At 46.2% G+C, this 27,688-nt stretch overlaps 1 protein-coding gene across 1 annotated transcript in view; it reads right to left on the reverse strand.

Annotated features, from left to right (window-relative positions):
• Positions 1-879: 879 nt before the first annotated feature.
• The window catches only part of MTHFD1L (methylenetetrahydrofolate dehydrogenase (NADP+ dependent) 1 like), a 185,045-nt gene continuing 158,236 nt past the window's right edge, over positions 880-27,688 (reverse strand). The window contains exons 27-28 of the mRNA XM_047102623.1: positions 8,338-8,458; positions 880-1,177 (exon numbers count right to left, since the gene is read on the reverse strand). Coding sequence (XP_046958579.1) covers positions 8,369-8,458 — 90 coding nt within the window. The 3' untranslated portion in view covers positions 880-1,177; positions 8,338-8,368. The remainder of the gene's footprint in view (positions 1,178-8,337; positions 8,459-27,688) is intronic.

A 27,688-nucleotide genomic window follows, 5' to 3' on the forward strand; every position in this document is an offset into this window, starting at 1 on the left:
GCAAAACCATTCTTGAGACAGTCTTTGGGTGGGGAGGCTTTTTGGTTGTTTCAGCCATGTTTTGGAACAAATTAAATTGTGAATAAAGACACATTATACGCAGGGCAACTAACGAGCAGGGTCACTGAAGGGTGCAGTACTAGAATGTGCAGGAAAGATCCGATGGCAAGGACTCTGCAGGATGCGCCGGGGGGGACATTTAAGATATTTATGGTGACTCTTTTACTTATGCTGCTTAGAGGACAATCACTTCTTGTTTGTTCCTGAATCCTTGGTTTTGTCTTAACTTTTATATAACTTTATGTTATTGTAGGAAAAAATGGAAACAGAAAAGGGTCAGTAACTCCCGGGAAGGGGGTACAGCCCATGCACCATTCTTTACTATGAATTATGGGTTGGACAAATGGAAAAACATCTGCCCAACACCTGACCTCAAGAGCCAACTTTTCTTTGCCCTATGGGCCTTCGAAAGCTTAATGGCTGCTGAGATTCATTTGTGGGTGGACGGAACGAGCACGAACCCATTATTTTTTGGGTAAGTGATGTAAACTTCACTGGCACTGAAAAACAGTTCTGTGTATAAAATGCACTGCGGTCTAAAGGCTATTTATTTATTACAACCCTCCAACGGTCCGAAGATTTCACAATGGATCAGATATTTCTGTGTGCGCGTGCAATTTCTTTCTCATTATGTTTCTAAAAGCCCTCGTTGTATTCACAGTTTTCCAGAAAATCTGTCAGGTCACAACCCCAATGTGAACAGTTACCTCTAGAGATCAGAGAGTTTTATCTACCGTTGGAAACTTGCTGTTTGGTTTTCTAGATACCTGTTTATTTTCAGTTCAAAGACAAAATAGAAAACTCCAGAGTGGAAAATGGTACCTTTTAGTTCACACTCTTTTAATCCCTCAGTCCCCATAAAATAAACATTCTACAGTGTAAGCAGTGGGAAATAATGTAAACTCTGCAGAAACGGAAAATAAATTACTTTCTTTCGAACTTGGTGGAGGTCCTTTTACCGGACACCATACTCTGTTGCAAACAGAATTCTTGAACGGAGAATATGTCTTTGGTCTATTTCCCCATTTCTCCCGCATTGTGTAACCGGCATATTTCAAATTCACTTTCTTCTCCAACGGCAGCAAGAAGGCAAAAGACGGGTTTGTGTTTTGGGAGCCTGGAAAACAAAGCCATGTTTCAGTGATTTAAGAAGAGCTTTCTCCCCCCTGTGATGTCAAACTGGTAATATAGTTCTAAAAATCCAGAGTCCAAAAGAAAATTCACCCGCAGATAAATGATTCCCTTCACAAGACAGGGCTGGGAATCACTGTTTGGAATCGTCTTACTTAAGAGCGGTGGAGAATCCAATTCCACACCGCTCTGTGACCCAGTCAGCACGGTCACTGTAGGCAGCGTCCTGAACCTCCTGGAAAGATCAGGCGGAAATTCTAAAATTCTGAATTTGGGCTTTACGGTCCCCGGGATCCTGCCGAGTGAGACCGCTCGGGATTTTAGATCAGGAATCCTGTTGCCTTGGATCTCAGTTTGTCTTTTATAGTAGGCACAGAAAGGAAGGTCTGAAAAATGCATTTAGGGCAAGAATGGAAGGGAGGAGATCTTATTGATGTTAAAGCTTTGTTGTTTCCTCTGAAAGGATATTAAGACTCCTGGACACTGTTGGAGCCTGAAATCTTTTAGAAGGAGCAGTCATCAAACTACATTTTAGAAAAGACAAACGAACCAAACCCCGAAGGTTCAGAAAGTCTCTGTTCATCATTGCGGAAGAAGTGTAAATGCAAGTATTTGGCCTTTAATCTAAATTTATACGTGGAAGAATGTGTCTGCTGGGCCAGAACATAGTGAGTTGGCCTCCCACAGATGAGTGGGGGCTCTAGAGCCAGAAAGGATGCTTGCTTAGCCTCAGAACAGAAGACAGTGACGAAGGCAGGGGACCAGGAATGCAGACTACTCTCCTCGCATCGGATTCAAGTCAGGGAAGTAAACAGAAAACAGGAGCACCCCGAGCACAATAATCCTCAACCAAAAGAAAATATTTTCGAAGTTGGGAAGGGAGGTTTGCCTGGGGCAGGACCTCACCCCTCCATTCAGGGAGGTGGCCAGCCTCACTTTGGGGGCTCTCGTGATCCTGGACCTGAGGCTCAGTGACACACATGGAGGAAAGGAGGGTAAGGGGAATGACGGTGGGCTTGGTGCACTGGAAACAGCCCAAGGAGGGCAAGTCTGAAGACCTTCCAAACCCAAAGTGGGTGGTTGAAGACCAGCTGATTAGACACCTTAGATTTGTACGTAGTGGTTTTGTGTTTATAGGGGCGTGGCGTATGTGGTTCCACATTAAAAAACAAAACAAAACAAAACAAACAAACAAACAAACAAAAAACACCTCTGCGTGTTGGCAGAAGTATAGAAAGTCTGAATACAGATTTTATAAATTGGAAATGCAACCACTCTAGTGAGGATTTAAAAAGAGGAGTCAGCTGTTTATTATTATCCAGTTATTCAGGAAAAAAAAATTTCAGAATTTTATGAGGACAGAATATATAGGAAATAGTCTATCTTGGTATGGAATGGATAAGAAATCAAAGAGAGCCCAAAACGTTTCTTCAAATTCTTTTTTAACAGGTTTATTTATTTTTGAGAGACAGAGAGACACAGAATCCGATGCAGGATCCGGGCTCTGAGCTGTCAGCACACAGCTGGACGCGAGGCTCGAACCCATGAACCGTGAGATCACGACCTGAGCCGAAGTTGGACATTTAACTGACTGAGCCACCCAGGTGCACTGCCCCGCCCCCCCAAAAAAAGTTTCCTTAAAAGGGAGTTAAGAACTTCCTCCAAATTTTTAAAATGTTTATTTATTTTCGAGAGAGACCAAGAGACAGAGCACAAGCTGGGGAGGGGCAGAGAGAGAGGGAGACGCAGAATCTGAGGCAGGCTCCAGGTTCCCAGCTGTCAGCACAGAGCTCGACGCAGGGCTCGAGCTCATGAACCGTGAGATCACGACCTGAGCTGAAGTCAGATGCTAGCTGGCTGAGCCACCTTGGCGCCCCCGTCACCACCTTTCGATGTCAGTGAGATGATAAAGATGACATCTTTAGATTCAAGTCCCCTCCATCTTTTATTTAAGTGGCCTGAGCTTCCCATTGTGCCCTCCAAGGATGGCTCAGGGCGAGGTACTCGCTGACCTTCATCTTGGAGCATAACGGTAATCAACAGTGTTTGAGTTGCTTCTTGAAAAGACAGTTTTAAGACCAAAATCACAGAGCCCAGATGCTCCCCGAGGGAACCCTGAAGCCTCTGGTTTGCATAACAGACCCTGACCACAGAACGGCAGCAACCATACTCAAGACTATCGTATGACCATTAACTATCACTGAACATTTCTGCTCTACAGGCAGTTGGGGGAAGAAATGAGCACCTTTCTTTGCACGTGCAGTTCAAGAAAAAGCTTTCTGGGCAAATAACTAACATTTATAGCAGGACTAGAGTCGACCTGGTTTCAGCTCAGGGTCATGATCTCACAGTTCGTGCGTTCGAGCCCCGCATCAGGCTCTATGCTTATAGCACAGAGGCTGCTTCGGATCCTCTGTCTCCCTCTCTCTGCCCCTCCCCCCTCCCTCTTCCTCAAAAATAGATAAATGTTAAAAACAAACAAACAAACAAACAAAAACACCTGAAATCCAATCATCTTCAAACAAAAGACTGAGCAGTAATATGGCAGGATCGGTGTTCCTGGGACAAACAACTGACTTTAATTCTTTCTGTTTGGTGCCACCCGGAAGAATGAATCATGCCCTTCTTCTGACAACAGTGAAAGCATCACAGGGGAGCCTTGGAAAGGAGCAAGAGCTCAGATTCTGGTGACTTCTTGGCTCTCTGTTCATATGAGATCTTACATGAGTTCCTCGACGGGGAGGTAAGCAGCAGAGGAGAGGAAGCGGAAGGACAGAAACAGTTGTTAACAGAGCGCAATCTTCCGTGTGCTACACGTCTACAACGCGTGCTGCAAAAACTCACGAGCGTGTTACTCTGAGGCTGACAGCACGGGGCTCTCTGGAGTCTGACCGCTCCAGGAGCAAAGCGACCGCCAGACGTTCCCGCTTTTGGCGGGCAAATCTGTCTACGCCGACTGTCATCCAAATGTCAACATTTTGATTCCTTGCACCTTTAATCGCCACAGACCTGACTGCGAGGAGGTGGCCCCTGACCGCGTATTGTGAGGACATGCGAAACAGAGGGTCCGTTTGCGGGATCATCACCCCGGGAGTTCCCGGGAAGGAATGTTTGCTTTGTACAGCGCTTTCTCCCGCGACACTGGATCCATTTTCAAAGGTGCAAAGCAGGGTCAAGTGATGGGTTCTGAACCACCGCCCACCGAGCTGGGAACGGGATCGGGCAGTTCACAAAGCAGAAAGGAGCCTTGGATAAGTGAGGGGGAAAACAACATTCTATGAGAGAGTTCCGCGAGAGATAGCCCTATTATACTCCGGCGAAAAAGAATCTGGACAAAGTCATAGCTTTTAATACCCAAAGAATTATCTTTTGTTATACAGAAATGATCCCCAAATTATAGGTCTGTTCAAATAACTGGTTACGATCTTCGAGGGCGGGCCAAGGTTCATTTACCCTGTGACTGACACGCAAAGGGCATCCTTCGGTTTGGGCATAAAGGATGGGGTGAGACAGGGGAAGCAGGTCCCGGGGGAGTCTCGGCATGGGTGCTTACTGGCGGGGCACCTCGACCGTGCTGCTGACTCTCCTGGGCCAGCGTTTCCACAGCTCTGAAACAGAACCGCCCATCTCGCTGCACTGATCCCAGCATGACATGTGACAGGCGGTGGCAAGGGGTGGGAAGGTGACTCCCGTGCCAGCTTTGGAAGAAGAGGCAGGGCCAAGCAATGGAAAGATGGCTCTGCAGTCCTGGGGCTCGGGACCACGCCTCAGCTACCTCCTCGGGAAGGATCTGCCCCTGTGGGACAGCACCTGCCTCCAAGGGGTGCTGTGACCACCCAGGTGAGGTGCTCGGCACGGTGCCTGGCTCACTGAGGTAACTTCCACAGGCCGGCGTCCTGACCGCTAACCCTCGCTCAACACTGAAAAAAAACCTGGGGGTGCCCGGGTGGCTCAGTCGGTTAGGCGCCCTACTCTTGGTTTGGGCTCAGGTCATGAGTTTGTGAGCTCGAGCTCCGCGTCGGGCTCCATGCTGGCAGTGTGGAGCCTGCTTGGGATTCTCTCTCTCCCTCTCTCTCACTGCCCTTCCCCTGTGCTCTCTCTCTGTGTCAAAATAAGTAAGTAAACTTAAAAAAAAAAGGCTGGAGGAACACTTGTTAGGGAACACAGACCTAAGGATTTAAGTGTACGTGACGTGTCCCTTGGCATTAGCAGAGTCTTAACCTATAATTAAGGTGTAACTGGGTTTTAATTACCTACTTGAGGAACAAATGAAAACGGACCACGAGGCTGGAAAAATACAACCCGAGAGAGATAAAAGGGTGAAAACACACTTGTTCTGGAGAAGAATGATAAATGGCAGAAATGCAGCAGAATGGGTTCTTGACGTGAAAGGGGAGATTAGTCAGGATGGGTTAATTTTCAGTGGAAGAGGAAGGATACTGTCATTTTCCCAAGAACTAGCTGGGAAACCCAAGACATTCTCTCACACACACACACACACACACACACACACACACACACACACACACACACTTTATACCCAAAGACCAAAATGACACCATTATCAAGGCTTCTTTGTGAAATTAGTCTCCTTGGTTTATTTTGTGGGGGTTTCTTCTTCCGAATGGACACAGATTTGAAATGTGGTTGTGGTTCAAACTAAACACAGCCCCCATTCCTCAGTGAAAAACCATACGCCTCACACACCCCAAACCCAACAATTCCGCACGTTGTATTAATGTCATTTCATATTGGCGTGGTCCCTTACCTTTCTCATCATAGTCTCAGTCTTTAGTGCATTAGTAACAAAGACTTACAAAAAAGGAAAACAATCTCCCCATGTTGACTACTGGTAGTGAAACCAACAAAAGTGAGAATTCAGGTCAAGTAAGCCTGTCTAATAGGCCCACAGTCTGGGTGGCTCAGTGGGTGAAGCTTCTGACTCTTCGTCCCAGCTCAGGTCGTGATCTCATGGTTCGTGGGTCTGAGCCCCACGTTGGGTTCTGCACTGACAGCACAGAGCCTGCTTGGGATTCTCTCTCTCTCTGCCCCTACCCTGCTTACTCTCTCTCTCTGTCTTAAAATAAATGAATAAAAATTAAGAAAAAGAAAAAAAGGAAGGGATGCTGGGCTAAGGAACAGGAGCGAGTGTGGCGACGGAACTGGGAGTGTTGGGAAAAGGAATGTGTTCTGAGAATATGGTGAGGTTTGATATACGGGATGAGAAAAGCAGCTTCACAAGCCTTTACGACTGGGACTGAGAGTTTTCCCAGGGGCAGGATTAGGTGGGTGGTCATTTCTCTTCCGGAAGGGAAGCCAGGAAGGAAGCCAGCAGGTGTGACTGCAGTCCTGAGGGGCAGACATGAGTAAGACCAAGGGACCCCCACTGTTGGCCCTCTATGGGGGCTCCAAGTCAAGACCAGCCCTCTTAAACTGTGTGGAGCATGAACTAGCGAGGGTCTCCTTTCTGCTGCCCTGTCCTTCCTATGACGCACAGGGCCCTCTGCGTTAGACTGGTCTCATCTTCATGTACCTTTCCAGTGGTACAAGAGCCCAATCCATCTGTTGTGTCACGGTCGAGTGTTATGCGTTGAACTGTCCCCAAAAAGATATGCTGAAGTCCTGACCCCCAGGACCGAAGACAGTGACCTTACTTGGAAATAAGGTCTTTGCAGAGGTAGTCACTTTAAGATAGGGTCTGGAGGGTGGGCCCTGATTCAATGTGACTGGTGTCCCTATAAAGGACACCCCCATACAAAGACAGAGACACACAGAGAATGCTACAGCCATGGAGGCAGAGACTGAAACGATGTGGGTCCAGCTGGGAAACGTTCAGGATGACTGGCACCACCACAAGCCAGGAAGAGGCCAGGAAGGATTCTACCAGAGTCGCAGAGGGGACACGACTTGGCTGACACCTTGACTTTGGATTTCTAGCCTCTGAAACTGAGAGAACAAACATTTGTTGTTTTGAGCCGTCCAGCTGTGATACTGTTATGGCAGCCGCAGGGAATGAAGGCACCCAGATCCGTCTATCACGTAATTCTGACTCCGCACAAGAGGTATGTGGTAGGAAGGGAGAGTTATAAAATGCCTAAAGACACAGTAGTCCCCCTCATCTGCGGTTTCGCTTTCCATGGGTCTAGCTGTCCACAGTCAATGTGGTCTGGGAGCAGATGATCCTCCCGGCACGGTGTCAGAAGGTCAACAGCAGCCTAAAGCTATGTCACGATGTCTACGTCACCCCCTTCATCTCATCGTGTAGCCATGTTATCATCTCCCATCAGCACATGAAGAGGGGGGGAGTGCAGTACAATAAGGTATTTAGAGAGCGGGAGAGAGAAAGACCACATTCATAGAACTCTGATGACAGCATCTTGTTATAATTGTCCTACTTTACTGGTACTTATTATTGTTAATCTCTTACTGTGCCTAATTTGTAAATTACACTTCATCACGCGCGTGTACGTATAGGAAAAAACATAGCACACGCAAGTATTTAGTGCTATCTGTGGTTTTAGGCATACGCTGAGGGGCGGGGAGGGTTTGTGTGTCTTAGAATGAATCCACATGGACAGGGAGGGACACTATATTCGTTTTTTTTTTTTTTTTTAATTTTGTTCATTTTTGAGAGACAAAGAGAGACACAGCATGAGCAGGGAAGGGGCAGAGAGAAGGAGACACAGAATCTGAAGCAGGCTGCAGGCTCCAAACTGTCAGCACAGAGCCCGACGCGGGGCTCGAACTCACAGACTGCGAGATCATGACCTGAGCCGAAGTTGGCCACTTAACCGACTGAGCCACCCAGGCGCCCCGACACTATATTAGTTTTAATTCCGGAGACAGAATAATGAGTTCACAGCGTTCCTTTTTTTTAATGGCAAGAGATGCCTTCAACCAATCTATATTCAGAAGCGACATGATTTGACTTTCACTGGATGGGACCCCTTTCTCACTGCATAGCCACATCGAGGAGTGACCCAAGTCACGGGCTCTTATTCAGTAGGAATTCATAGTAACCAAGTCAGGAAATTACTTATCAGCCCATGTTTTGTAGTAAATATTAGAAAAACAAGACAAGATAAAACTAAAACATATTTGGGGCAAGAAAGAAAGAAAGACACGGGAGGAAGCCCAGGAGCCTACCTGCACTGGGTCCTGTGGAAGTCTGGTTCATTTAGAACAAGCCTTTAACTTGCTCTGTTTCTGTATCAAGATCTATATCGTAGAAGCAGGGCCGGGTCGGCAGTCCTGGCATGGTGCTCATCTAGAGGAGAAAACGGAATATTGTATGTTAGCAAATGCCGCAAAATGATCACTCTGAACAGTGTACATCTAATGACATAAATTAACTACATAATTCAATTCAGCCTCCTGTATTAGGTCACCTGTATCTCTTTAAATTCGCCATCTGCTATTTCATTCTTGGTTTAGGAAATGAAATAGAAAAGGCAGATGTCAACTTCCTGAACGTGGTACCACTTACCTCCCCCCACGGCCCCACGGCACATCGTAGCTCCAAGATTCTCAGATCACATCTTTAATTAAGTCCCCCACCACCCTTAGAGGGAGGTACTAATTTCAGCCTCAATTTATTGATGGGACAGGGGACATTCAGGCACAAGCCATGTGCTCAAGGACATGGACAAGGACGAGCAAGTTAGTGGTGGGGACAGGATTGGAACCAGGCCTGTGCTCCTCGCTGGTTTGTGTCCAGATCAGTCTATCAGAGTGCGTCTGAGTCCACTTGCACCGGAAACCCTTGGTATCCCGGAGGAAAGTGCTGTGATTGCTGGCGACTCACGCACTAAAACACGGTCAAGGACCTAGATGGTGAGGCTCCGGGATGATCTGCTCCTTAATGATTGCCGTCTTTCCTGCCGGGCTTTATTACTGTACTTTTCATAAAAAGGATGCTCAGAAACCAATGTTGCATGCGATCGTTTGGAGCAAAGACACCGGGACCCCGCTTGGCTTCACTCTTCTGAGGACTAAGGGCTGTGTCTTGCAAAGCTCCTGCCTGCTCTGGCCGGAGAACATTCCAGTGAGATGATGTGTGACACGGCCAGGACTGCGTCCAGGGTTCGCCCACTTCTTCCCACCTGCGACAGAGCTCAGAGCTCAGAGCTCGTCCCTTCTGCAACGACTCAGGATGTCCCCCTCCGCCACCCCCTGCCCCCCACCCCCGACCCCTGCCCACGATGCTGGCCGACTCCTGTGGCTCATACTGGGGTCCGTGGCCCAGCAGTGTGGGCATCACCGGGAACTTGTTTGACATCTCAAATCTCAACCCAGCTCGGGCCTGCTGAATCGGAATCTGCAACGTCACCAACTCCCAGGTGATTCGTGTGCACGTTACCCTTTGCGAAGGGGGCCGGCTTAGACAATGTGGCCGAGGAGGCCTCCTTCTTCAGCACTGGGGAGGGAGCTCCGAGGTAGAAGAGGTGAGGAGGAAGGGGACGGGAAAGTCTGATTCACCCCTGGCCATGCTACTTCACCCTCCTCTGGAGCAGCGGGCGGGGAGGACATCCGTGCCCCCACGGGCCTCACTAACCACCTGCTCCCTGAGAGTGTGGTGAGAGGGCCACGGGACCTGCTCTCTGTGTGGCCGGACGCATCAACACGGCGATGTCTGGTGGCTAGCTCCTGTCTTGCCAATTGTGCAGGATTGTACTTTGGGCATATCATGGGCTAAGAAGGCTTCTGAGGGGGCACCCGGGTGGCTTAGTCTGTTGAGTGTCTGATTCTGGCTCAGGTTATGATGTCACAGTTTGTGGGTGAGTTCGAGCCCCGCGTTGGGCTCGCTGCTGTCAGCCTGTCAGGGCAGAACCCACTTCGGATCCTCTGTCCCTCTCTCTCTACCCCTCCCCTGGTTGCGCTCTACTGAAAAAAAAAAAAAAAAAAAGGCTTCTGAGCCTTCCTGGAATATTGCTACCGTTTGTAACATGGTTTTGAGAAAACGTGCTCTGGGTTTCAAACAATTTAACTACAAATAAAGTTCCGGCACCCAGCTTGGAGGTGGGGACTTCCTGAATTTTAAACCTTTACTTCTGTGGATGCCTACTTATCCTTGCAAACGTTCTGCTCCTAGCAGAGCAGTAACATTTTTCTCTGGTTTATCACAGTGGCTGTGCATATCTGAGGAAGCCCGGAAAGAAATCCATGCTTCCTGTTGTAGCACCAGGACACCAAGCACAAAGGCCACTGGTGGCAACTGTTCCTGTTTTTTTCCAGCTGCCTGTGGCCAGCTCACGCCGGTGCTCTACAGAGGTCTTCCTGCCTACCCACAGTATGCCACGGGCATTTTCAGATGCCTTTAGAATGTGTGTGGCGGCATGGATTTGGAAAAAGGGACCAGCGTATTTTATAGGTTAAGAAATGAATGATCAGGGGCGCCTGGGTGGCTCAGAGGTCGAGCATCTGACTTCGGCTCAAGTCACGATCTCCCGGTTCGTGGGTTCGAGCCCCGCGTCGGGCTCAGTGCTGACAGCTCGGAGCCTGGAGCCTGCTTCGGATTCTGTGCCTCCCTCTCTCTCTGCCCCTCCTCCGCTGGCGGTCTGTCTCTCTCTCTCAAAAATAAATAAACCTTAAAAGAAAAGGAATCATCATACTCAGCCACAGCGATGCTGCCCCGTCCCTTAAATTAACTCTGTAGATGGAAGGCACATTTGGCAGTAAGAACGTTACCCAGACTTTGTTGCGTCTGGGGCTGCAACACTATTCACCGCAGGGCAGAGTTCAGTCTGAGGCAGGCCAAAATCCACACGAGGTGAGAAACCCAGGAAGACGCCTGTGTAGCTGGGCCCTCGTGGCCAAAGCCAAAGTGTCAGCTTCGTGTGCAGACGGTGACACAATAATACAACGGCTGCCTCTTCATGCTCTTTTTACAGACATGAAAATTCAACTTGTCGTCATTTACTTTTTTTTTTTTTTTTTAGAAAAGTGAGCTTTTTTTCTTTTAAACATTTATTTATTCTGGGGACAGCGTAAGCAGGGAAGGGGCAGAGAGAGGGGGACAGAGGATCCGAAGTGGGCTCCCTTGACAGGCTGACAGCAGTGAGCCTGATGTGGGGCCCAAACTCACGGACCATGAGATCATGACCTGAGCCAAATCAGCTGCTCAACCGACTGAGCCCCCTCATGATGAACTTTTTGAAATTATTATTATTATTTAAAAAAAAAATTTTTTTTAACGTTTATTTATTTTTGAGACAGAGAGAGACAGAGCATGAACGGAGGAGGGGCAGAGAGAGAGACACAGAATCTGAAACAGGCCCCGGGCTCTGAGCTGTCAGCATAGAGCCCGACGCGGGGCTCGAACTCACAGACTGTGAGATCATGACCCGAGCTGAAGTCGGACGCTCAACCGACTGAGCCACCCAGGCGCCCCTGAAATTATTTTTTTAATGCTTATTTATTTTGAGACAGAAAGCACGTGTGTGAGTGGGGGAGGGGCAGAGAGAGAGACAGAGAGAGAGAGAGAGAGAGAGAGAGGGAGAGAGAGAATCCCAAGCAGGTCAGCTCAGAGCCTGACCATGTGGGGCTCGATCTCATGAACCGTGAGATCATGACCTGAGCAGAAATCGAGCCGGACGCTTAACCAACTGAGCCACCCAGGCGCCCCCATCATTAAGTTTTTTTCAGCAGATGCCACACCGCCAAGGCTGACAAAGGCCGAGTGTGATTTCTGTGGTTCCTGGAGCTGGTCTCCTGGCTGAGGTGGATTCTGATTCTTTCAGAACAAAACCGGGAACTAAAAGTTGCCAAAATATTAAATGCTGGGAAGTGTGAATCTGTTTCCTTCATTTTCAGCCTATTTCTCTCAAATGGGGGGGGAACGAAGTTCAATCAGAAGCCTCCCATGCTCCTTTCCAATTATGCAATCGTCACTTCCAAGAATCAGGGCTACTTATTTGGGACCAGAGGACAAGAAAGCACATAGGGTCTGAAGAGCCAAGGGACTCCCTGCCCTGTGGACAAAGAGCCATCCCTAAAGTTCTCCTGCTGAGCAGACACAATATGGAATTATGTTAACAAGACCTAAAACATTCACATAAAATTCTCTCCCAATAAAAAACTTTGTTATCAAAGGATTGTGGCCCCCAGACAAGGGTCACTGCTGCACTATGGGAAAGAAAGAATTTGGACAGCCCTTGGGAGTTGACCTCTGGCCCCACGCCTGGGGTCGGAGGTGATCTGTGTTGACTTTATTTGTGTGTCCTCTAAGAAGGCCCCTTGCTTAAAATAACGAGGGAGCCACTAAATTGTACTTACTTGTCACGCTGCATTAATGGATTCTTTTGCAAAGGCTGAAAAACATGGGCTTTTGCCCTTCATGACCCTAATTTTAACTGCAACGAATCTTCAAAATCTATACTGATTTCGGGTGAAGCTTATTTTGGGGAAATGATGAGTTCTATGAATAGTCTTTATAAACATACATTAAACCTAGTTAAAGAGAAAATCTTCAACTACTTAAAAGTAGTCCTCGTAAGTAAAAGAATATTCTCGGCATGAGCAGAAAAATTATTAAGAATTCTATTTTGTAAAGTGATAGAATCGTAATTTCTACTTCACCAAAATGTCGTTGTAGTTAATTTTGTTGTGTTGGGGAAATTTTTCTGGCTTCTTAAATCTTCTCCTTTTTCATACTAAATAAATTACCCAGTTTTATTTTGGTTCGGAAACAAAAATAGGCATTTTTACTTGCATCTGTTTGTTCTTGTAGTTTGTGACCGAAGGTAGAATCCTTTCTGCACATTTCTTCTCTCCCAGAGATCACCGAACACAGTTGATTTTCTTTCTTATGAAATAATAACTCAAAAATGTAAATTCTTTATTAAGCCAAAGTATTTTCTGAGTGGTAACTTTACTGTCCTTTGCCTCTCAGTCTTTGGCTAAGATCAAGTGGAAATACAGTCCCTGGCAATATAACGCCTCAATAAATACTTTTAATTTTTTGTCTTTTTAAAGTAGGCTCCACACCCAACGTGGCGCCCATCGCGGGGCTTGAACTCACGACCCTGAGCTGAAATCAAGAGGTGGATGCTTAACCCACTGAGCTATGTAGGCGCCCCAACAAATACTTTTTAGAATAGAGGAGTAAAAATGGAGGATAATTAAGAGAATTCGGAAACAACCAAAAGGAAGCCTTCTTGAGGATCGGGCTTTTTCTGTTTCTTCCCTTCTTTGGATGTGAAAAAAGCTACTGGAGGATAATGTGTGAGGAAAGGTGGCCACATATAATGCCCAGTGACTGAAAGAGAGGGAGATGAAAAATCATTACGATGAAAACAGGTAAGGCTGCTACACCGGGGTTTCCATTGGCCTCACTTAGAGGAGACAGATGTCCCGGGATTTTTTTCTGGGCAGTTAGGTAATATCCACCTGCAGAGCTTGTGACCCCATTCCAAAATATCTGTTTATTAGCTAGGGACACTCTGAGAGTGTGGGGGTATGTCCTGTTAGAGTGCACTTATCTCTCCTGGTGGCCTCTGGGGTCCTGTTCCCACGTGAAGGGACACGGTGATGTGTCATTCACCTCAGGAACCTTTGCGGAGCACTCCCTGTTGGGGACGCCACGGTGACCAGGACCTGGTCCCCACTTTAAGAGGGACAGACCAATAGAGCAGACCACTGGGATATTTGGACCAAGTCACTCCACTCTGTAGTTAAAACACAAAATCTTTTTCCTTCTATGATTTTTATGTAAAAAGAACGTATGTCATAAATGCTTAACTTACGACTTATTAAGACATAAGCCACGTTCAATTACTATAAACACTACCACGCTGCACTCGCACACTGTGCCCAGTGTTACACGGCTCAGATTACTCTGATTTAGGTCAGGGGCCTTGAATGAAAGAATGGGCAAGCACTGTTATTTTTCTTACCCTTTGTAAGGGAAGACTCGAATTTTCTTCCAGTGCGAGGAAGCTAGTCCCTAACTGTCTTCCCAGATTTTTAAAAATCTACTTAAAAAAATGTTTTTAACACAAAAAAGTGAAAACCGCTAGGCGTAACAGGCAAAGTCCTCTCCTCATCCGCTTCCCAGAGGGGAGCCCTGTAAATAATGTCCTGTGCCAACTCCGGGGTGAGTTTCTCTTCCTATTTAAGCGACGTAGCTGTATAATGTATATCATTTTGTACAGAAATTGGGTAATTCTACATGTATAATCCTGAAATCTGATTTTCAGGGAGACTAATGCTTCAAGCTGGGGTAGTTTTTACACAAGGGAATGCTCTCTGGAGTGCGTGAGGCAAGAAGAGTGTGCGAACTCTTCTGGGGCTGCTCTTTGGAAAAGGAGAGATTGGGGGAGTTTATTTAGAAAAAAACAAAGATAAACGTGAAGCAGGAGGGTCTGACCAGACATACGCGAAGGAAAGAAGAAATTCTGCAACTTGTTTGCAGTGCTTTGAGCGTACGCTAAAGGTTTCAAATGTTGCAAAGGACTAACAGTTTTGAATGGAAAGATGTTGAGAAGTCTCCCGGCACCCCATTATTTTTTTCCTTTATTTGTTCTGATTGTAAGGACGGTATCACTTAGTTTCCTCCCTCCCTCCCTTCCTTCCTCTCCGTCTTTCTCTCTCCTTCTTCTTCTTTTTTTTTTTTTAGGTTTATTTATTTAGGCAGAGAGAAAGGGAGAGAGAATCCCAAACAGGCTCTACACTCAGCGGAGAGCCTGATATGGGGCTCGATCTCATGGCCCAGGAGATCATGACCTGAGCTGAAACCGAGAGTTGGAAGCTTAACCGACTGAGCCACCAGTCACCCCAACGCCCTAGTCACCCCTTCGGCTGTGGTCACCAGGAGCGCCCTCCCTGCCCTCGCGCTGGCTGGCCCAGTAAGACAATAATATCCTTCCAGTTCCCGTGCCCGGAAGCTCGGGGGTGGCACACTGAAGGCCGGGCTGGGTCCTACAGCCCAATGGTTTCTCTCTGTTGTCCTCTGGGTGTTGGCTTCATCCTCAGGCTTCCTGCTCTGTGTGGGCAGCTCTGGACCAAAGGCGCATACCCCATGACACCCAGCGCAGTACTATGCTAAGCACTTTCCAGGCACTGCATGTAGCTCATTTACTTCCTACAGCCCTGCGGGGACGGGCTACCGCCATTATCCCCATCTTGCACACTGGGAAAATGAGACATGGAAATGCATCACGATGTGCCACAGATCACACAGCTCAGACCTGGCGGAGCTGGAATTCAAATGCAGTGAGTCGCGGCCCTGACCGCGGAGCCCCACGCTTCCCTTACTCGATCATGGCGTTGAGTTCACGGCCCTTCAGTGGCAACATGTGCACTTGGGCCGCGGCGGGGGAGGAGAATCTCACCAGGACCGGAGCCGCAGAAAGCAATGTTGTGAACCCTTTTCGTGGTAGAAACCGCTGCGTCCCATGCCAGCTACCGATGTCTCAGCCACGGCATTCGGGTAACTAAATTTACATGAATTTGTCAAGTAAACTCAGTTACTTTACAACTTCAGCCTGGATTCCTTTTAAACCGTGTAACGTTTGGGGCGCCTGGGTGGCGCAGTCGGTTAAGCGTCCGACTTCAGCCAGGTCACGATCTCGCGGCCCGTGAGTTCGAGCCCCGCGTCGGGCTCTGGGCTGATGGCTCAGAGCCTGGAGCCTGTTTCCGATTCTGTGTCTCCCTCTCTCTCTGCCCCTCCCCTGTTCATGCTCTGTCTCTCTCTGTCCCCCCAAAAATAAATAAACGTTTGAAAAAAAAATTTAAATGAAAAAAACCGTGTAACGTTTATTTAAGGACATGTGACACAGCTTACGCTGGGGGTAGGAGCTTTCCAAATTACATCTTAAACATCTAGTCATAGCACTTAGCAGTGAGTAAATCATACCTGATGACTGCCGAAAAAATTTCCAAAATGATACACAAACAATAACACCCAGAGTTTTTTCTTTAAAATAATAGGCTTGCAGCTTTTTAACGATCAGCTGTGAGACGTGGATTATTGAGTCCCCTCTGAAAGTGTAAATACCATTATCCACTGAAATAACCGAAGAGCCACATCAATTTTTACCTAAAAAATTCAGGGAAAACATCCCATAACTATGTTTGGAACTTGCTCTGATAATTCATTTCAGCGGGTTGCCAAAATCTGAGGTACACAATTTGAAATCAGTGCTACTGTTTTTTTTCCTTTTCGGAAAAAAAAAAAATTATTTTTGGGTGAGCGCAAGCATTGTGGGGGGGAGGGGCAGAGAGAGAGGGACAGAGAATCCAAAGCGGGCTCCACGCCGACAGGCTGACAGCATGGAGCCCGACGTGGGGCTCGACCTCAGGAACCATGAGATCATGACCTGAGCCGCAGTCGGATGCTCGACCGATGGAGCCACCCAGGCGCCCCTCGATGCCACCGTGGATCAATGAGTTGGCTTCTCTGTCACGTACAGGCTTGGTTTTTATTCCTTGCCAAAAATGCTACACAGAGGCCACACCTCCAGAGAGAGGTATTAAATTGTTTGCATCCTGTTCACATTTCCATGAGACAGCTCTGGGCATTCCTGCCTTTCCTCATTCCACCACAAAGGCCACATCTGAGCCTGACGAGACAGGTGAGGTGGAAGAGGCTTTTTTTTTTTTAAATTAAAGTTCTATTTTATTTATTTTGAGAGAGAGAGAGAGAGAGAGACAGACAGACAGATGGAGGGAGAGAGAATTCCAAGCAGGCTCCTTCCTGTCAACTCTGAACCCTACCCGGGGCTCGATCTCACAAATGGTGAAATCATGACCTGAGCCGAAATCAAGAATTGGACACTTAACCGACTGAGCCACCCAGGCGCCCCTAAGAGGCTCTCTTCTTCCCACTTACAGGTGCAGCAATGGGCTCCAGGCTGTGGTGTGCCCTTCCCTGGGGCCCATTAGGAAGGGGGTCCCCAGTGCAGAGGCTCTCGGGGGTAATCAAAGTCTTGCGAGTAGCAGTAACCCAATCAAGGCCGAGGTGTGGTGGGAAGGGCTCCACCACGAACGACGGGTGTGCGGGGCGGGCGTTCCTGGGTAAGTTACTTCCCCAAGCCCTTGGTTCTTATTCTGGAAATGCAGTCTGAGTAGCAAACTATCTGCGGGATAGGGCCTATTTCAAAACTCAAATGAAATAAAGAAAGGACCCTAGTCCAGTGGTGAATACACAATAGAGGCTATTGTCACTTTATTACAGAAAATACAACCCTCATTATCTCCTGAAGTGAGTGTAACTTATGTATGCGAGACGCAGAAAAAGGAAGTTTGAAAACAATTCCTATTTCTGACGAATTACGGATTTCTTTGATATGACAAAAATGTTCAGTAGTTTCGTGAGATGTTCCCCTAACTTTTCTGGCCTTACACACAATCTTAAAAGCCATACTTTTTACTTATGGTAATCAAATCTGAAGCTATCCCCAACTAGGCCTAAGATACTCAAGCAAACAGGGGCCCCCCCTCTGCTTGAGGACAAATCTTATTTTAAAGGAGAAGCCTCCAGGAGTGTGACCATGGCCTGAAAGCCGCTGTGCCCCTACCCTGAGCCGAGTCGGTTGGAAATGAAGGCCCCTGTCTCTGTGCAGGGCAGAGAAGAGGCTGGGAGGGTGGAGGCACATTCAGTCATCTGCCAGTTGAGAGACAACATCAGCTCTGGCACAACAAACCAATTTAATAATGCTTCACCGTTTGGGAACCTGATATTAAGTAATCAAATTCTGGTTTCTGAGAAGCTCATCTGCACATCGAGGGGGGGTGTTCTGGGCATGGGTTTTATCCCAAGGTCCTAATGGCAATTGAATCATTATTCTGTAAGGCACTGAAAGCAGAGAGAAGATGCAGGGGAGAACAGGAAGGAGGAAGGCAGGCGTGGGGGAGGGCCCGAGCTGCCCCAGCATTTAGAATTTCCTTTTTGTCTTCACCCTGCCCAGCCCCGCTGACCCCCTGCGTGAAGGATAAAAAGCTGCTGCAGCAGGAAAACACAAGGCAGAGGGAGAGTGTATCCATTTCTTTGACGTCCCCTTTATGCTTCTCTTGGGACAGAGGCAGAGGGGTGGTCTGGGGAGCCTGCTGGGAGGAGGGGAGGGCTGGGAGCTGCCGCCTCTAACGCTCCCGACCCACCGACACTTGGTTGGCCAAGTCTTGGGGAGGAAACTGATTCAGGGAAGAATTCAGCACTACCCTGCCACCTAATTTGACTTGTAAATCCTAGAGGTCTACTTTGCTCTGCAACATTTTTTGTCGTTTTAAGGCGGAACACTCAGGACCGCAGACTGGGTCTACGTAAGGCAGGTGATGGACGGAACTGAGCCCCATCCCTCGCTCCTGTGGTAAAGCCCTAGGCTCCAACGAGACGAGCTGGAGACAGGGCTTCGATTAAGTGAGGTCCTAAGAGTGGGGCCCTGACCCAACAGGACTGGTGTCCTGGTAAGAAGAGGAAGAGACACCAGAGACCATGCACACATAGGGAAGGCCCTGTGAGGGCAAGGCTGCCTGAAAGCCAGAGGAGGGGCCTCGGGAGAAACCAACCCTTCGGACGCCTTGGTCGTGGACTTCTGGCCTCCAGAACCGCGAGGAAATACCTCCTGTTGTTCAAACCCCTCAGTCTGCGGTACTTCGTTGTGGTCCCCATGCGGCTGGTTCCTTGTCTCTACACGCTTTCCTCGACAGCAACAGGACGCGTTTTTCTTCTGTAATTTTCCCCAATTCCTGGACTGAAAGAGTCCTAACTGCGCTACTTGCAAAGGTTTCCCTAAACTGAACATTTCTGCCTCATCGTGGGGCCGGACAATAATTACAGGACTGTGTGCGGGGGCAGCCGGGGCCCCTGGGCTTTGCCAACCCAGCCGCCCCTCCTGGATTTCTCTCCACCTTCTTCACCCGTCTCCCCCCACCCCCCCAGTGCCTCTAACACTTGGGGGGCACAGCGGCTTCCCAGACCTGCTTCCTCTGATGCGGTGGAAATACAAAACTGTGGGCCACTGACCCTACATCATTCACAAATCGTGCCCCTCCCCCTTCCGTTTCTCAACAACACACAGGCTATGTTAAAAATAAGGAGAAACACGGAGAGAGCGAGCTGACAGATTCTCTTAAGTTTAATTTTGATCAAAGAATATCACGTACGTGGCTCGAAAGGTCACACTGTTCCTCAAGGCATACTGTAAGAAATGACAGGCCCCCCTCTGCCGCTGCCCACCCGCTGCATTCCTACGCGAAGCCTCTACCTACACGAAGCCGCTACCTACTCGAAGCCTCTACCGGCTCCCCACTGCTCTGGATTTGCCAACTTCAGTTACTATCCATTGGCTTCCTTAATACCGAAGATGAGGCTTTAATCTTTCACATCCCACCACTCATGCTCCCCTCCCCTCCTCTTTCCATCCCTCAAACGTACAACTATCGTTACCTTTGGGTAGATCAGGATTTATTGGACTATAAACGTTACTCGGAGTGAGGCCGTCATCCGGATTCTGAACACACTTGCGTCCGGCCACAGCTCCCGCTTCTCCCGGCGCCAGTAACTGCCCTGAGTCTTCATGAGCTCAGCTGGCTGCGTGCTTATCATTCAACCAATTCCCAGGGACAGGCCTCCAGGTCAGCCTTCCTGGGGCCAAGTGTGAGGGGAGCCTCCCTCGCTTGAGGGTGCCCTTCAGCCTGCAGGCCAGCGTCTGGTGGGATCTCTCTTTGCCGTGACCCTGGGGATTCCCTTCTGGTACTTCCTACCGTCTCAGTTTCCATTCGCCGTACCCACATTGTGGTAGGTACACCCTGTGGCGGCTTCCAATAACTGCTTCTCCTTGAGCGTTGAGACCTGTGACTTGCCCTTAACCAAGAGAATACGGCAAAGGTAAGGGGGTGGGGCTCAGTCGTTCCCCCCTGCCAGCCTTCAATAAGTACCATGTTAGGAACGGGCTAAGAAGGCCACAAAAACCACATGTAGCCTTCAGCGGATGGCCAACAAAAAGCTGGGCTCTCAGTCCCACAAATGCACGGAACTCAGATGAAGATGAACCCTAGGGTCATATGAGAACCACGGTCCCAGCTAAAGCTGGGACTGTGGCCTGAAGGACACTTAACTAAGCTGTGCCTGGACTCCTGATCCGCGCCAACTGTGACATACGGATGTGTACTGTTTTAAGCTGCTCAATCTGTGGGGATGTGTTACAGCTAGGAAAATAGAAAATCAATACAGGGATCTTCCTCTTTTAAACACGTTTTCTCTTGTTTTTCCATTTGCTGCAACTTTATGTTAAAAACTGCATTATTTAGTAGCTTGGCATACGATGAACCTACACACGTTCAAGGGTCAAGGTTAGGGTGTGCGATTGCAAAACAAGCTTCTATAAACATTTATATACAGATCTTTATATGGGCTTTTATGTTTCACTTCTCTTGAGTAAATAATTAGGAAAGGATTTTTTTTTTTTTTTGCCATATGGTAGATACGTTTAATTCAATTACCAACTTATTTTCTAAATGGTTTAAAAAAAATTTTTTTTTTTACATTTATTTATTTTTGAGAGACAGAGTACAAGCAGGGGAGGGGAAGAGAGAGAAGGAGACAGGGTCCAAAGCAGGCTCCAGGCTCTGAGCTGTCAGCACAGAGCCCGACGCGGGGCTCGAACTCACAAACCGTGAGATCATGACCTGAGCCAAAGTCAGATGCTCAACTGACTGAGCCACCCAGGTGCCCTACCAACTTATTTTCTAAAGGGGTCATGTGCTATCGTGCATTCTTTCCAGTAGCATGAGACTTCCAGTTGTCCCATATCCTCGCCAACATCTGGTACGGTCAGTTTTTTTTAATCCTAGATATTCTAATAGCTATGTAGTGGTATCTCCCTGCGGCTTTAATGTGTGTTTCCCTAATTTTCATGTGCTTATTACCCATATATTTTCCTGGGCGAAGTGTACGTTCAAATCTTTTATTCACTGTTTGATTTCTCATTATAGGGTTTTGAGAGTTCTTTCTATATTCTGGATACAAGTCCTTATCAGATAGATGATTTGCAAATGTTCTCTCCCTCTCTGTGGCCTATTAAGTTTAGAAATGTTTTTTTTCCTAGATGCCTTTCAGTGTTGATTTCTAATTTAATTTCATTGTAGTTAGAGAACCTATTTAGTATGATTTGAATCCGTTACAATTTATTGAGATTTAACTTGTGGCCCGGAATATGGTCTATCTTGGCAAATGTCGTGTAAATGCTTGAAAAGAATGTGTATTCTGTTGTTAGACAGAGTGTCCTATTAATGTCGGTTGGGTCAAGTTGGACTGTAGTATTGTCCAAGTCTTCTACATCCTTATTAATTTTCTGTTTATTTGTTCTGAGGGGTTTTAAAATCTCTGCATTTGTGGCTTTGTCTGTTTTCCCTTACAGCTTTGCTCCATGTATGTTGAAGCTTTGTTACTAGATACATAAACACATAGGATTATTATGTCCTATTAATGAAATGGCCCCTTTACAGTTATGAAACAACTCTTATCATCCTTGGTGATATTCTTTGTGCAAGTTCTGTTTTGGTACCCCTGTAGCTTTCTTTTGATTGGTATTGGTATTTTTCCAGCCTTTTTCTTTTAAACTAGATATGTCTTTATATTGAAAGTGGGTTTCTTGTTATGTATTTGAGACTCACATTTCTAGTCAGTCTGACACTATCATTTAGACCATTTATATTTAATGTGATTATTGATATAGTCGGATTTAAATCTACTATCTTGCTATTCTTTTTCTCTTTGTCTATCTGTTCTTTGTTTCTTGCGTCCTCTTTTTCTGCCTTCTTTGGACTGGGTTTTTTTTGTTTTTTTTTTGAGAGAGAGTAACAAGATTATTTTGAGAGAGAGTGTATATGCGCATGTGTGAGTGAATGAGGGGCAGAGAGAGAGAGCGAGAGAGAGGCTCGGACAGGTTCTGTAATGACAGCAAGGGCTGTGCCGTCATCACAGAGCCTGATGTGGGGCTCAGTGTCATCACCGTGAGCTCACGACCTGAGCCAAAATCAAGAGTCGGATGCTTAGCCGACTGAGCCACCCACACACCTCCCCTTTCGTCCTAACGTTTACATGCCCGTGCCTGGACTGAGTATTTTTAATGATTTCATTTTCTTTCTTGGTTGGTTGAGGAGCTACAACTCTTTGCTGTATCATTTTAGCGGCTTCCTCAGTGTTCATGTGCACACATTTAGTTTTTCAGAATCTACCATCGAGGGATGTTACGCCACGTCACGTACAGACCTTGCGATATTGTTCTCGTATGTTCCGCTTCTATATATTTAAAAAACTCCACGTTTCTATTATTTTTGCTTTACACAGTCATTTATCTTTCAAAGAGACTTAAATGCTAAGAACAGAAGTCTTTACGTTTACCCATGTGGTTACTATTTCTGGCGGCGTTCTGCGCTTTGAGTAAATCCAGGTTTCTGTCGGGTGTAATTTTCATTCTGCCAGAAGGATTTCTTTTAATATCTCTTACCCTTCAGGTTGGCTGATGCTCAATTCCTTCAGCTTTTACTTGTCTAATAAAGGCCCTTATTTCACTGTAGTATTTGAAAGGCATTTGAACTGGGTAAAGAAACCTAGGTTGAGAATTTGCTTTCAGTACTTTAAAGACGTCGCCCCTCTGTCTTCTGGGCTGCGTGGTTTCTGATGAGAAACCGGCTGTCGATTTATCTCTGTTCCTCGGTACATAATGTGTCTTGTATCCTCTGCTTATTTTTTATGATTTCTCTTTATCATTGGCTGTAAGCAATTTTTTTTTTACATTGAAAATATGCTTTATTGAGGGATAACTGATATATCACGTTATATTAGTTTCAGGCATACAACAGAACGGTTTGAATTTGTATATATTGAGAAATGATCACCACACTAAGTCTAGTTAAACATCTCTCACCACACAGAGTTACAAAGTATTTTTTTTCTTTGTGATGAGAACTTTTAAGATCTACTCTCTGAGCAATTTTTAAATATGCAATACAGTCACCATGTTGTACGTTACATCCGGTGACTTATTACCATATGGAAATTTGCACCTTTTGACCCCTTCATCCATTTAAGGAATTTGATTAAGATGCACCTTGAGAGGCGCCTGGGTGGCTCAGTGGGTTAAGCACCTGACTTCAGTTCAGGCCATGATCTCACAGTTTGTGAGTTTGAGCCCTGAGTCAGGCCCTATCCTGACAGTGCAGAGCCCGCTTTGGATCCTCTCTCTCTCTCTCAAAAATAAAATAAGTAAACACTAAAAAAAAAGAAAAAGATGTGCCTTGATGTAATTTTCTTCATGCTTCTTGTACTTGGGATTTGCTTAACATCTCAAATCTGTGGGTTTATAGCTTCTGTCAAATTAGGAAGATTTTCCCCATTATTTCTTTAAAAAATGTTTTTTTAATATTTATTTTTGAGAAAGAGAGAGAAAAAGAGAACGAGACAGTGAACAGGGGAAGGGCAGAGAGAGAGAGAGGGAGAAACAGAATCTGAAGCAGGCTCCAGGCTCTGAGTTGTCAGCACAGAGCCTGATGCACGGCTCGAACCCATGAACCATGAGATCATGACCTGAGCTGAAGTTGGATGCTTAACGGACTGAGCCACACAGGTGCCTCTGCCCATTACTTCTTAATGATGCTCTGTTCATTTTTTAAGCCTTTTTTGTTTCATTTTAGATAGTCTGTATTGTTATATCTTCAAGTTAACTAACCTTTTCTTCTGTAATATCCAATGAGTTATTATTTTTTCATCTCAAACATATTTACAGTTTTCATCCCTAGAAGTTTGATTTGTCATTTTTATGTCTTCTGTCTCCACTTAACATGTAAGTCTTTCCATTGCTCTCTTGAACATATAGACTACCATAATAACTGTTTTAATGTCCCTGTCTACTAATTCTATTATCTGTGTCATTTAAAGGTTAATTTTGATTGACTTTTCTCATTATAGGTTATATTTTCCTGCTTGCCTGTGTGCCTGGTAATTTTGGACTGGATGTCAGATATTTCATCTTCCTGGGGACTGGATATTTTTGTATTTTGGTACTTAGTTCTGGGATACATTTAGTTACTTAGAAACAATTTGATCTTCTAGGATTTTGTTTTATAGTGTTGTTGGGTAGGACTGGAACTGTGTCTAGTCTCGGATGAATTTTTCCCTTCCTGAGGCAAAATCTTTCTTACTATTCTAACCAGTGTCCCCTGATTATGAGGCTGGTGCCTCTTCCTGGCCCTCTGTGGGAGCCACGCACTGGTCCCTCCAATTCTTTTGGGTGATCCTTTCTCTGCCTTCAGGTAGCTTCTCTACACACATGCACCGATAGCTTGAAAACCCAAGGAGGCCCCTCTGTGGCCCTTCGGAGCTCTGTCTTTCGCTCTGTACGGCCCCTTCTTCTCTAGTATCTGCTCTGTAAGCTCTAGATGCCTTGCTTTCCCGGGACCCCATGTCTTCAACTCAGGCGGACAGCTGAACTCTTCTGGGTTTGCTGTGGTTTCACAGCACCATGGAACCTTTCCTCCGGCAGCAGTGGAGGCCACTTGTAGGCCTCACCTTGTTAGTTTCCCATTTCTCAGGGATCAATATCTTTTGGTGCCTGATATCTGAAGTCTTGCGTGTTATCTTCTCAAATACTTTGTCTAGTTTTTTACTTGTTTCAAATGGGAGGGTAAATCTGGTCCCTCTTATTCTATCTTCACTAGAATGCAATTTACTTTTAAGAATGTTCTATGTCGCTGGATGAGCTATTATGTTATAAATGTGAATATGAATTTTATAGGCTGATGGAGGTTTTCAAGGTTACCATTATGCTACTCACTCTACCTACAAGGTAAGGTTATTGGAAACATGGTGTTTTTACGTATAGTGACAGAAAATATGTAGCCCAAGAATAAAATTAAAGGTCCAACGGTACAATACAGGGGCTAAAAACTAAATTCACTTTCTTAAACCCAGAGTCAAAATTCCACCCACTGATTAACATGTGAAATACATATAGAAACGTGTGTGTGTGTGTGTGCGTGTGTATGTGTGTGTGTAAAACGTTGGCAATCTTTAGAGGGGAGCATGAGAAATCTTATACTTATAATGTAGATTAATACATGTACTTTTTAAAAAGAAAATTATAAAAACAGGAATAAAGCAACACACATTTATGTTTCAGCTTATAAATTGAAAACCAATATGAAAAAAAAAGAGGATTCTCTAGTTACTGCCTAGTTATCTCCTTTTCTCATTCAGAACAAGTCGGTTTCCTTTGAACTTTTCTTTTTTTTGCTAAGTCAGCTCCTTGCACGTTGCTCTGCTACCGACAAAGCAGCAAGAGCCATTTGAAGTTCAGGGTGCCTGTCAGCCGCCCTCTCGGTGACCTTGGTGAATGAGAGCTTCTCACGATGGGACATTCTCAAATAAATATGTGGCTCAGGCATCCGACAAGCCTCTGAGTAATTCTCTAGCCTGTTGAAGTACAGTGATACCATCAGCCCATTAGCTATTTTCCCACAGAAACCAAGCCAATGGAATCTGAATTTTTCATGTACTTATATATAAATAACAAATTGTCAATGTAGATGCACTTTCCACCAGCAGTTTGATTGGCACCACCTGTCTCCCGGCTTAGTTTGCTGTCCCATTTCCACGATAATCCTACTTCTCCTTCCTCCTCCTTCTATCCCCGCCCCAACCATTACGCCTATTGTAATGTAATTTTCTGTAGGCGAAGAGTAAATCTGGTGCTTACGTGAAAATTTAATTTCAAGCACTTACGTCTAGTGGCGGATGAGGCAAGACTGCAAACATTTGTTTCATTTGTGGTTATGTTTAAGAGTTGAGGCAAGTGAGTGAAGCAGGGTTCTGATTTCTCTAAATTCACTGGGACTGGTGGGTGGGTGGGGGTGGGGGGAGTTGCTGGCTTCCAGAACAGCTGTTTCCCTTCCCTGTAGTCAGTGGGGATTTCCATGGGGGAAAGGGCAAGGACTGGCTCTCTGCCTCAGGTCCTTTGCATTTCATTCTCACCAGGACTTGGGGGACATTGGGAAAGTGAAAACAGTTCCCAATGGGAAAGAGGTTAGGAGGTCTGGAGACAGTTTTATATATTTATTACCTAAACATAAAATTGCATGGACCTCTCTTCTTATAAATCACAGGTTGAAAAACAATGGCCCACATGCCAAATCTTTATTTATTTTTGTAAATAAAGTTTTATTGGAATACAGCACCACTCATTTGTTTATATATGGCCTATGGCTGCTTCTGCACTATAGCAGGGTTGAATACTTAGGACAGAGGCTGTGCAGTCTAAAGTCCTTACCATCTGGCCCTTGACAATATTTGTTGACCTCCATTTTAAAAGAGGACTTGAGAAGAATGTGGGTATTCTACCACCTTCCCCAACGACACCAAAAACATTTTGTAACTAGCGAAGTGCACGTATCAACTGAATGAGAGAGGCTGGTGATAGTAGTGGAATCCTGATAACTGGAATAACAATAAACCCATTTTTCAAAAGGGCATTGACCTGGTATATTCTCCATGTTTTGGGGGACTGCTAGGGGAGAATCATTCTCAGGTTAAGAGAGATTTAAATATAAATGGTAGTATGCTAATTTATAGTGTTCTTTCTTTAAAAAAAATTTTTTTTAATGTTTATTTTTGACAGAGAGAGAGAGAGAGAGAGAGAGAGAGAGAGAGACAGCATGAACGGAGGAGGGTCAGAGAGAGGGAGACACAGAATCTGAAACAGGCTCCAGGCTCTGAGCTGTCAGCACAGAGCCCGACGCGGGGCTCGAACTCACAGACCGCGAGATCATGACCTGAGCCAAAGTGGGAACCTCAACCGACTGAGCCACCCAGGCACCCCTAGAGTATTCTTTTTTCTTAGAAACGACTTCATAGATTGTATTTCATACAGTTAAAGTTTGAAGAATACGAATTCATAGATTCTAATTCATAAAACCTAATTTGTGGCTTCTAGATAAAAGTCTTACTTGGAATCTGATTATAATTGGGAAAGCACCTCAGTTCTTGGAGATGTGACATCTTCTTGTACCCAAGGGTATGACTTTCTGGTCCACTTGGGCCAGAGGTGGTGAGTCTATCTGTCCATACGTCATTCAAGGGCTGAAAGAATGACGCTCTTGCTAAGAATCAACAGAACCAGGTCCTGTCAGTGCAAGTGGGGCACTTAATGTTTGAGAGGTGGTGTTCTTCTAGGTACCGAAATAGAAGACAAAGCTTCTGTGGCACGTTCAGGTATCAGTGGGACTTGCTGAGGGATCTATGATCTCAGAAGTCTGAAATGGCAGTTGGAATGATTGAGTATTTGCAACTGTCCTTTCAGATCTGGCCCTCTGTCATGTAGGGTAGTCTGGCAAGTGGCCCCAAAGGCCTTGACTGGCTCTGAGACGAGGAGGGTCACCAGAGGGACCTTAGGAGGGAAGTGATCCCTGGGCAGGCAGTTAAATAGAACCAAGGACACATGGGGCTTACTCAGGAAACAGTGGGACCTGCTGGAAGAAGGGCAGTTGGTACAGGGCAGTGGTT

This window comes from Lynx rufus, unplaced genomic scaffold (genome assembly GCF_022079265.1).
Source record: "Lynx rufus isolate CCGP_SWC_20201006 ecotype Redwood Valley unplaced genomic scaffold, mLynRuf1.p SCAF_6, whole genome shotgun sequence".
Lineage (NCBI taxonomy): Eukaryota > Metazoa > Chordata > Mammalia > Carnivora > Felidae > Lynx > Lynx rufus.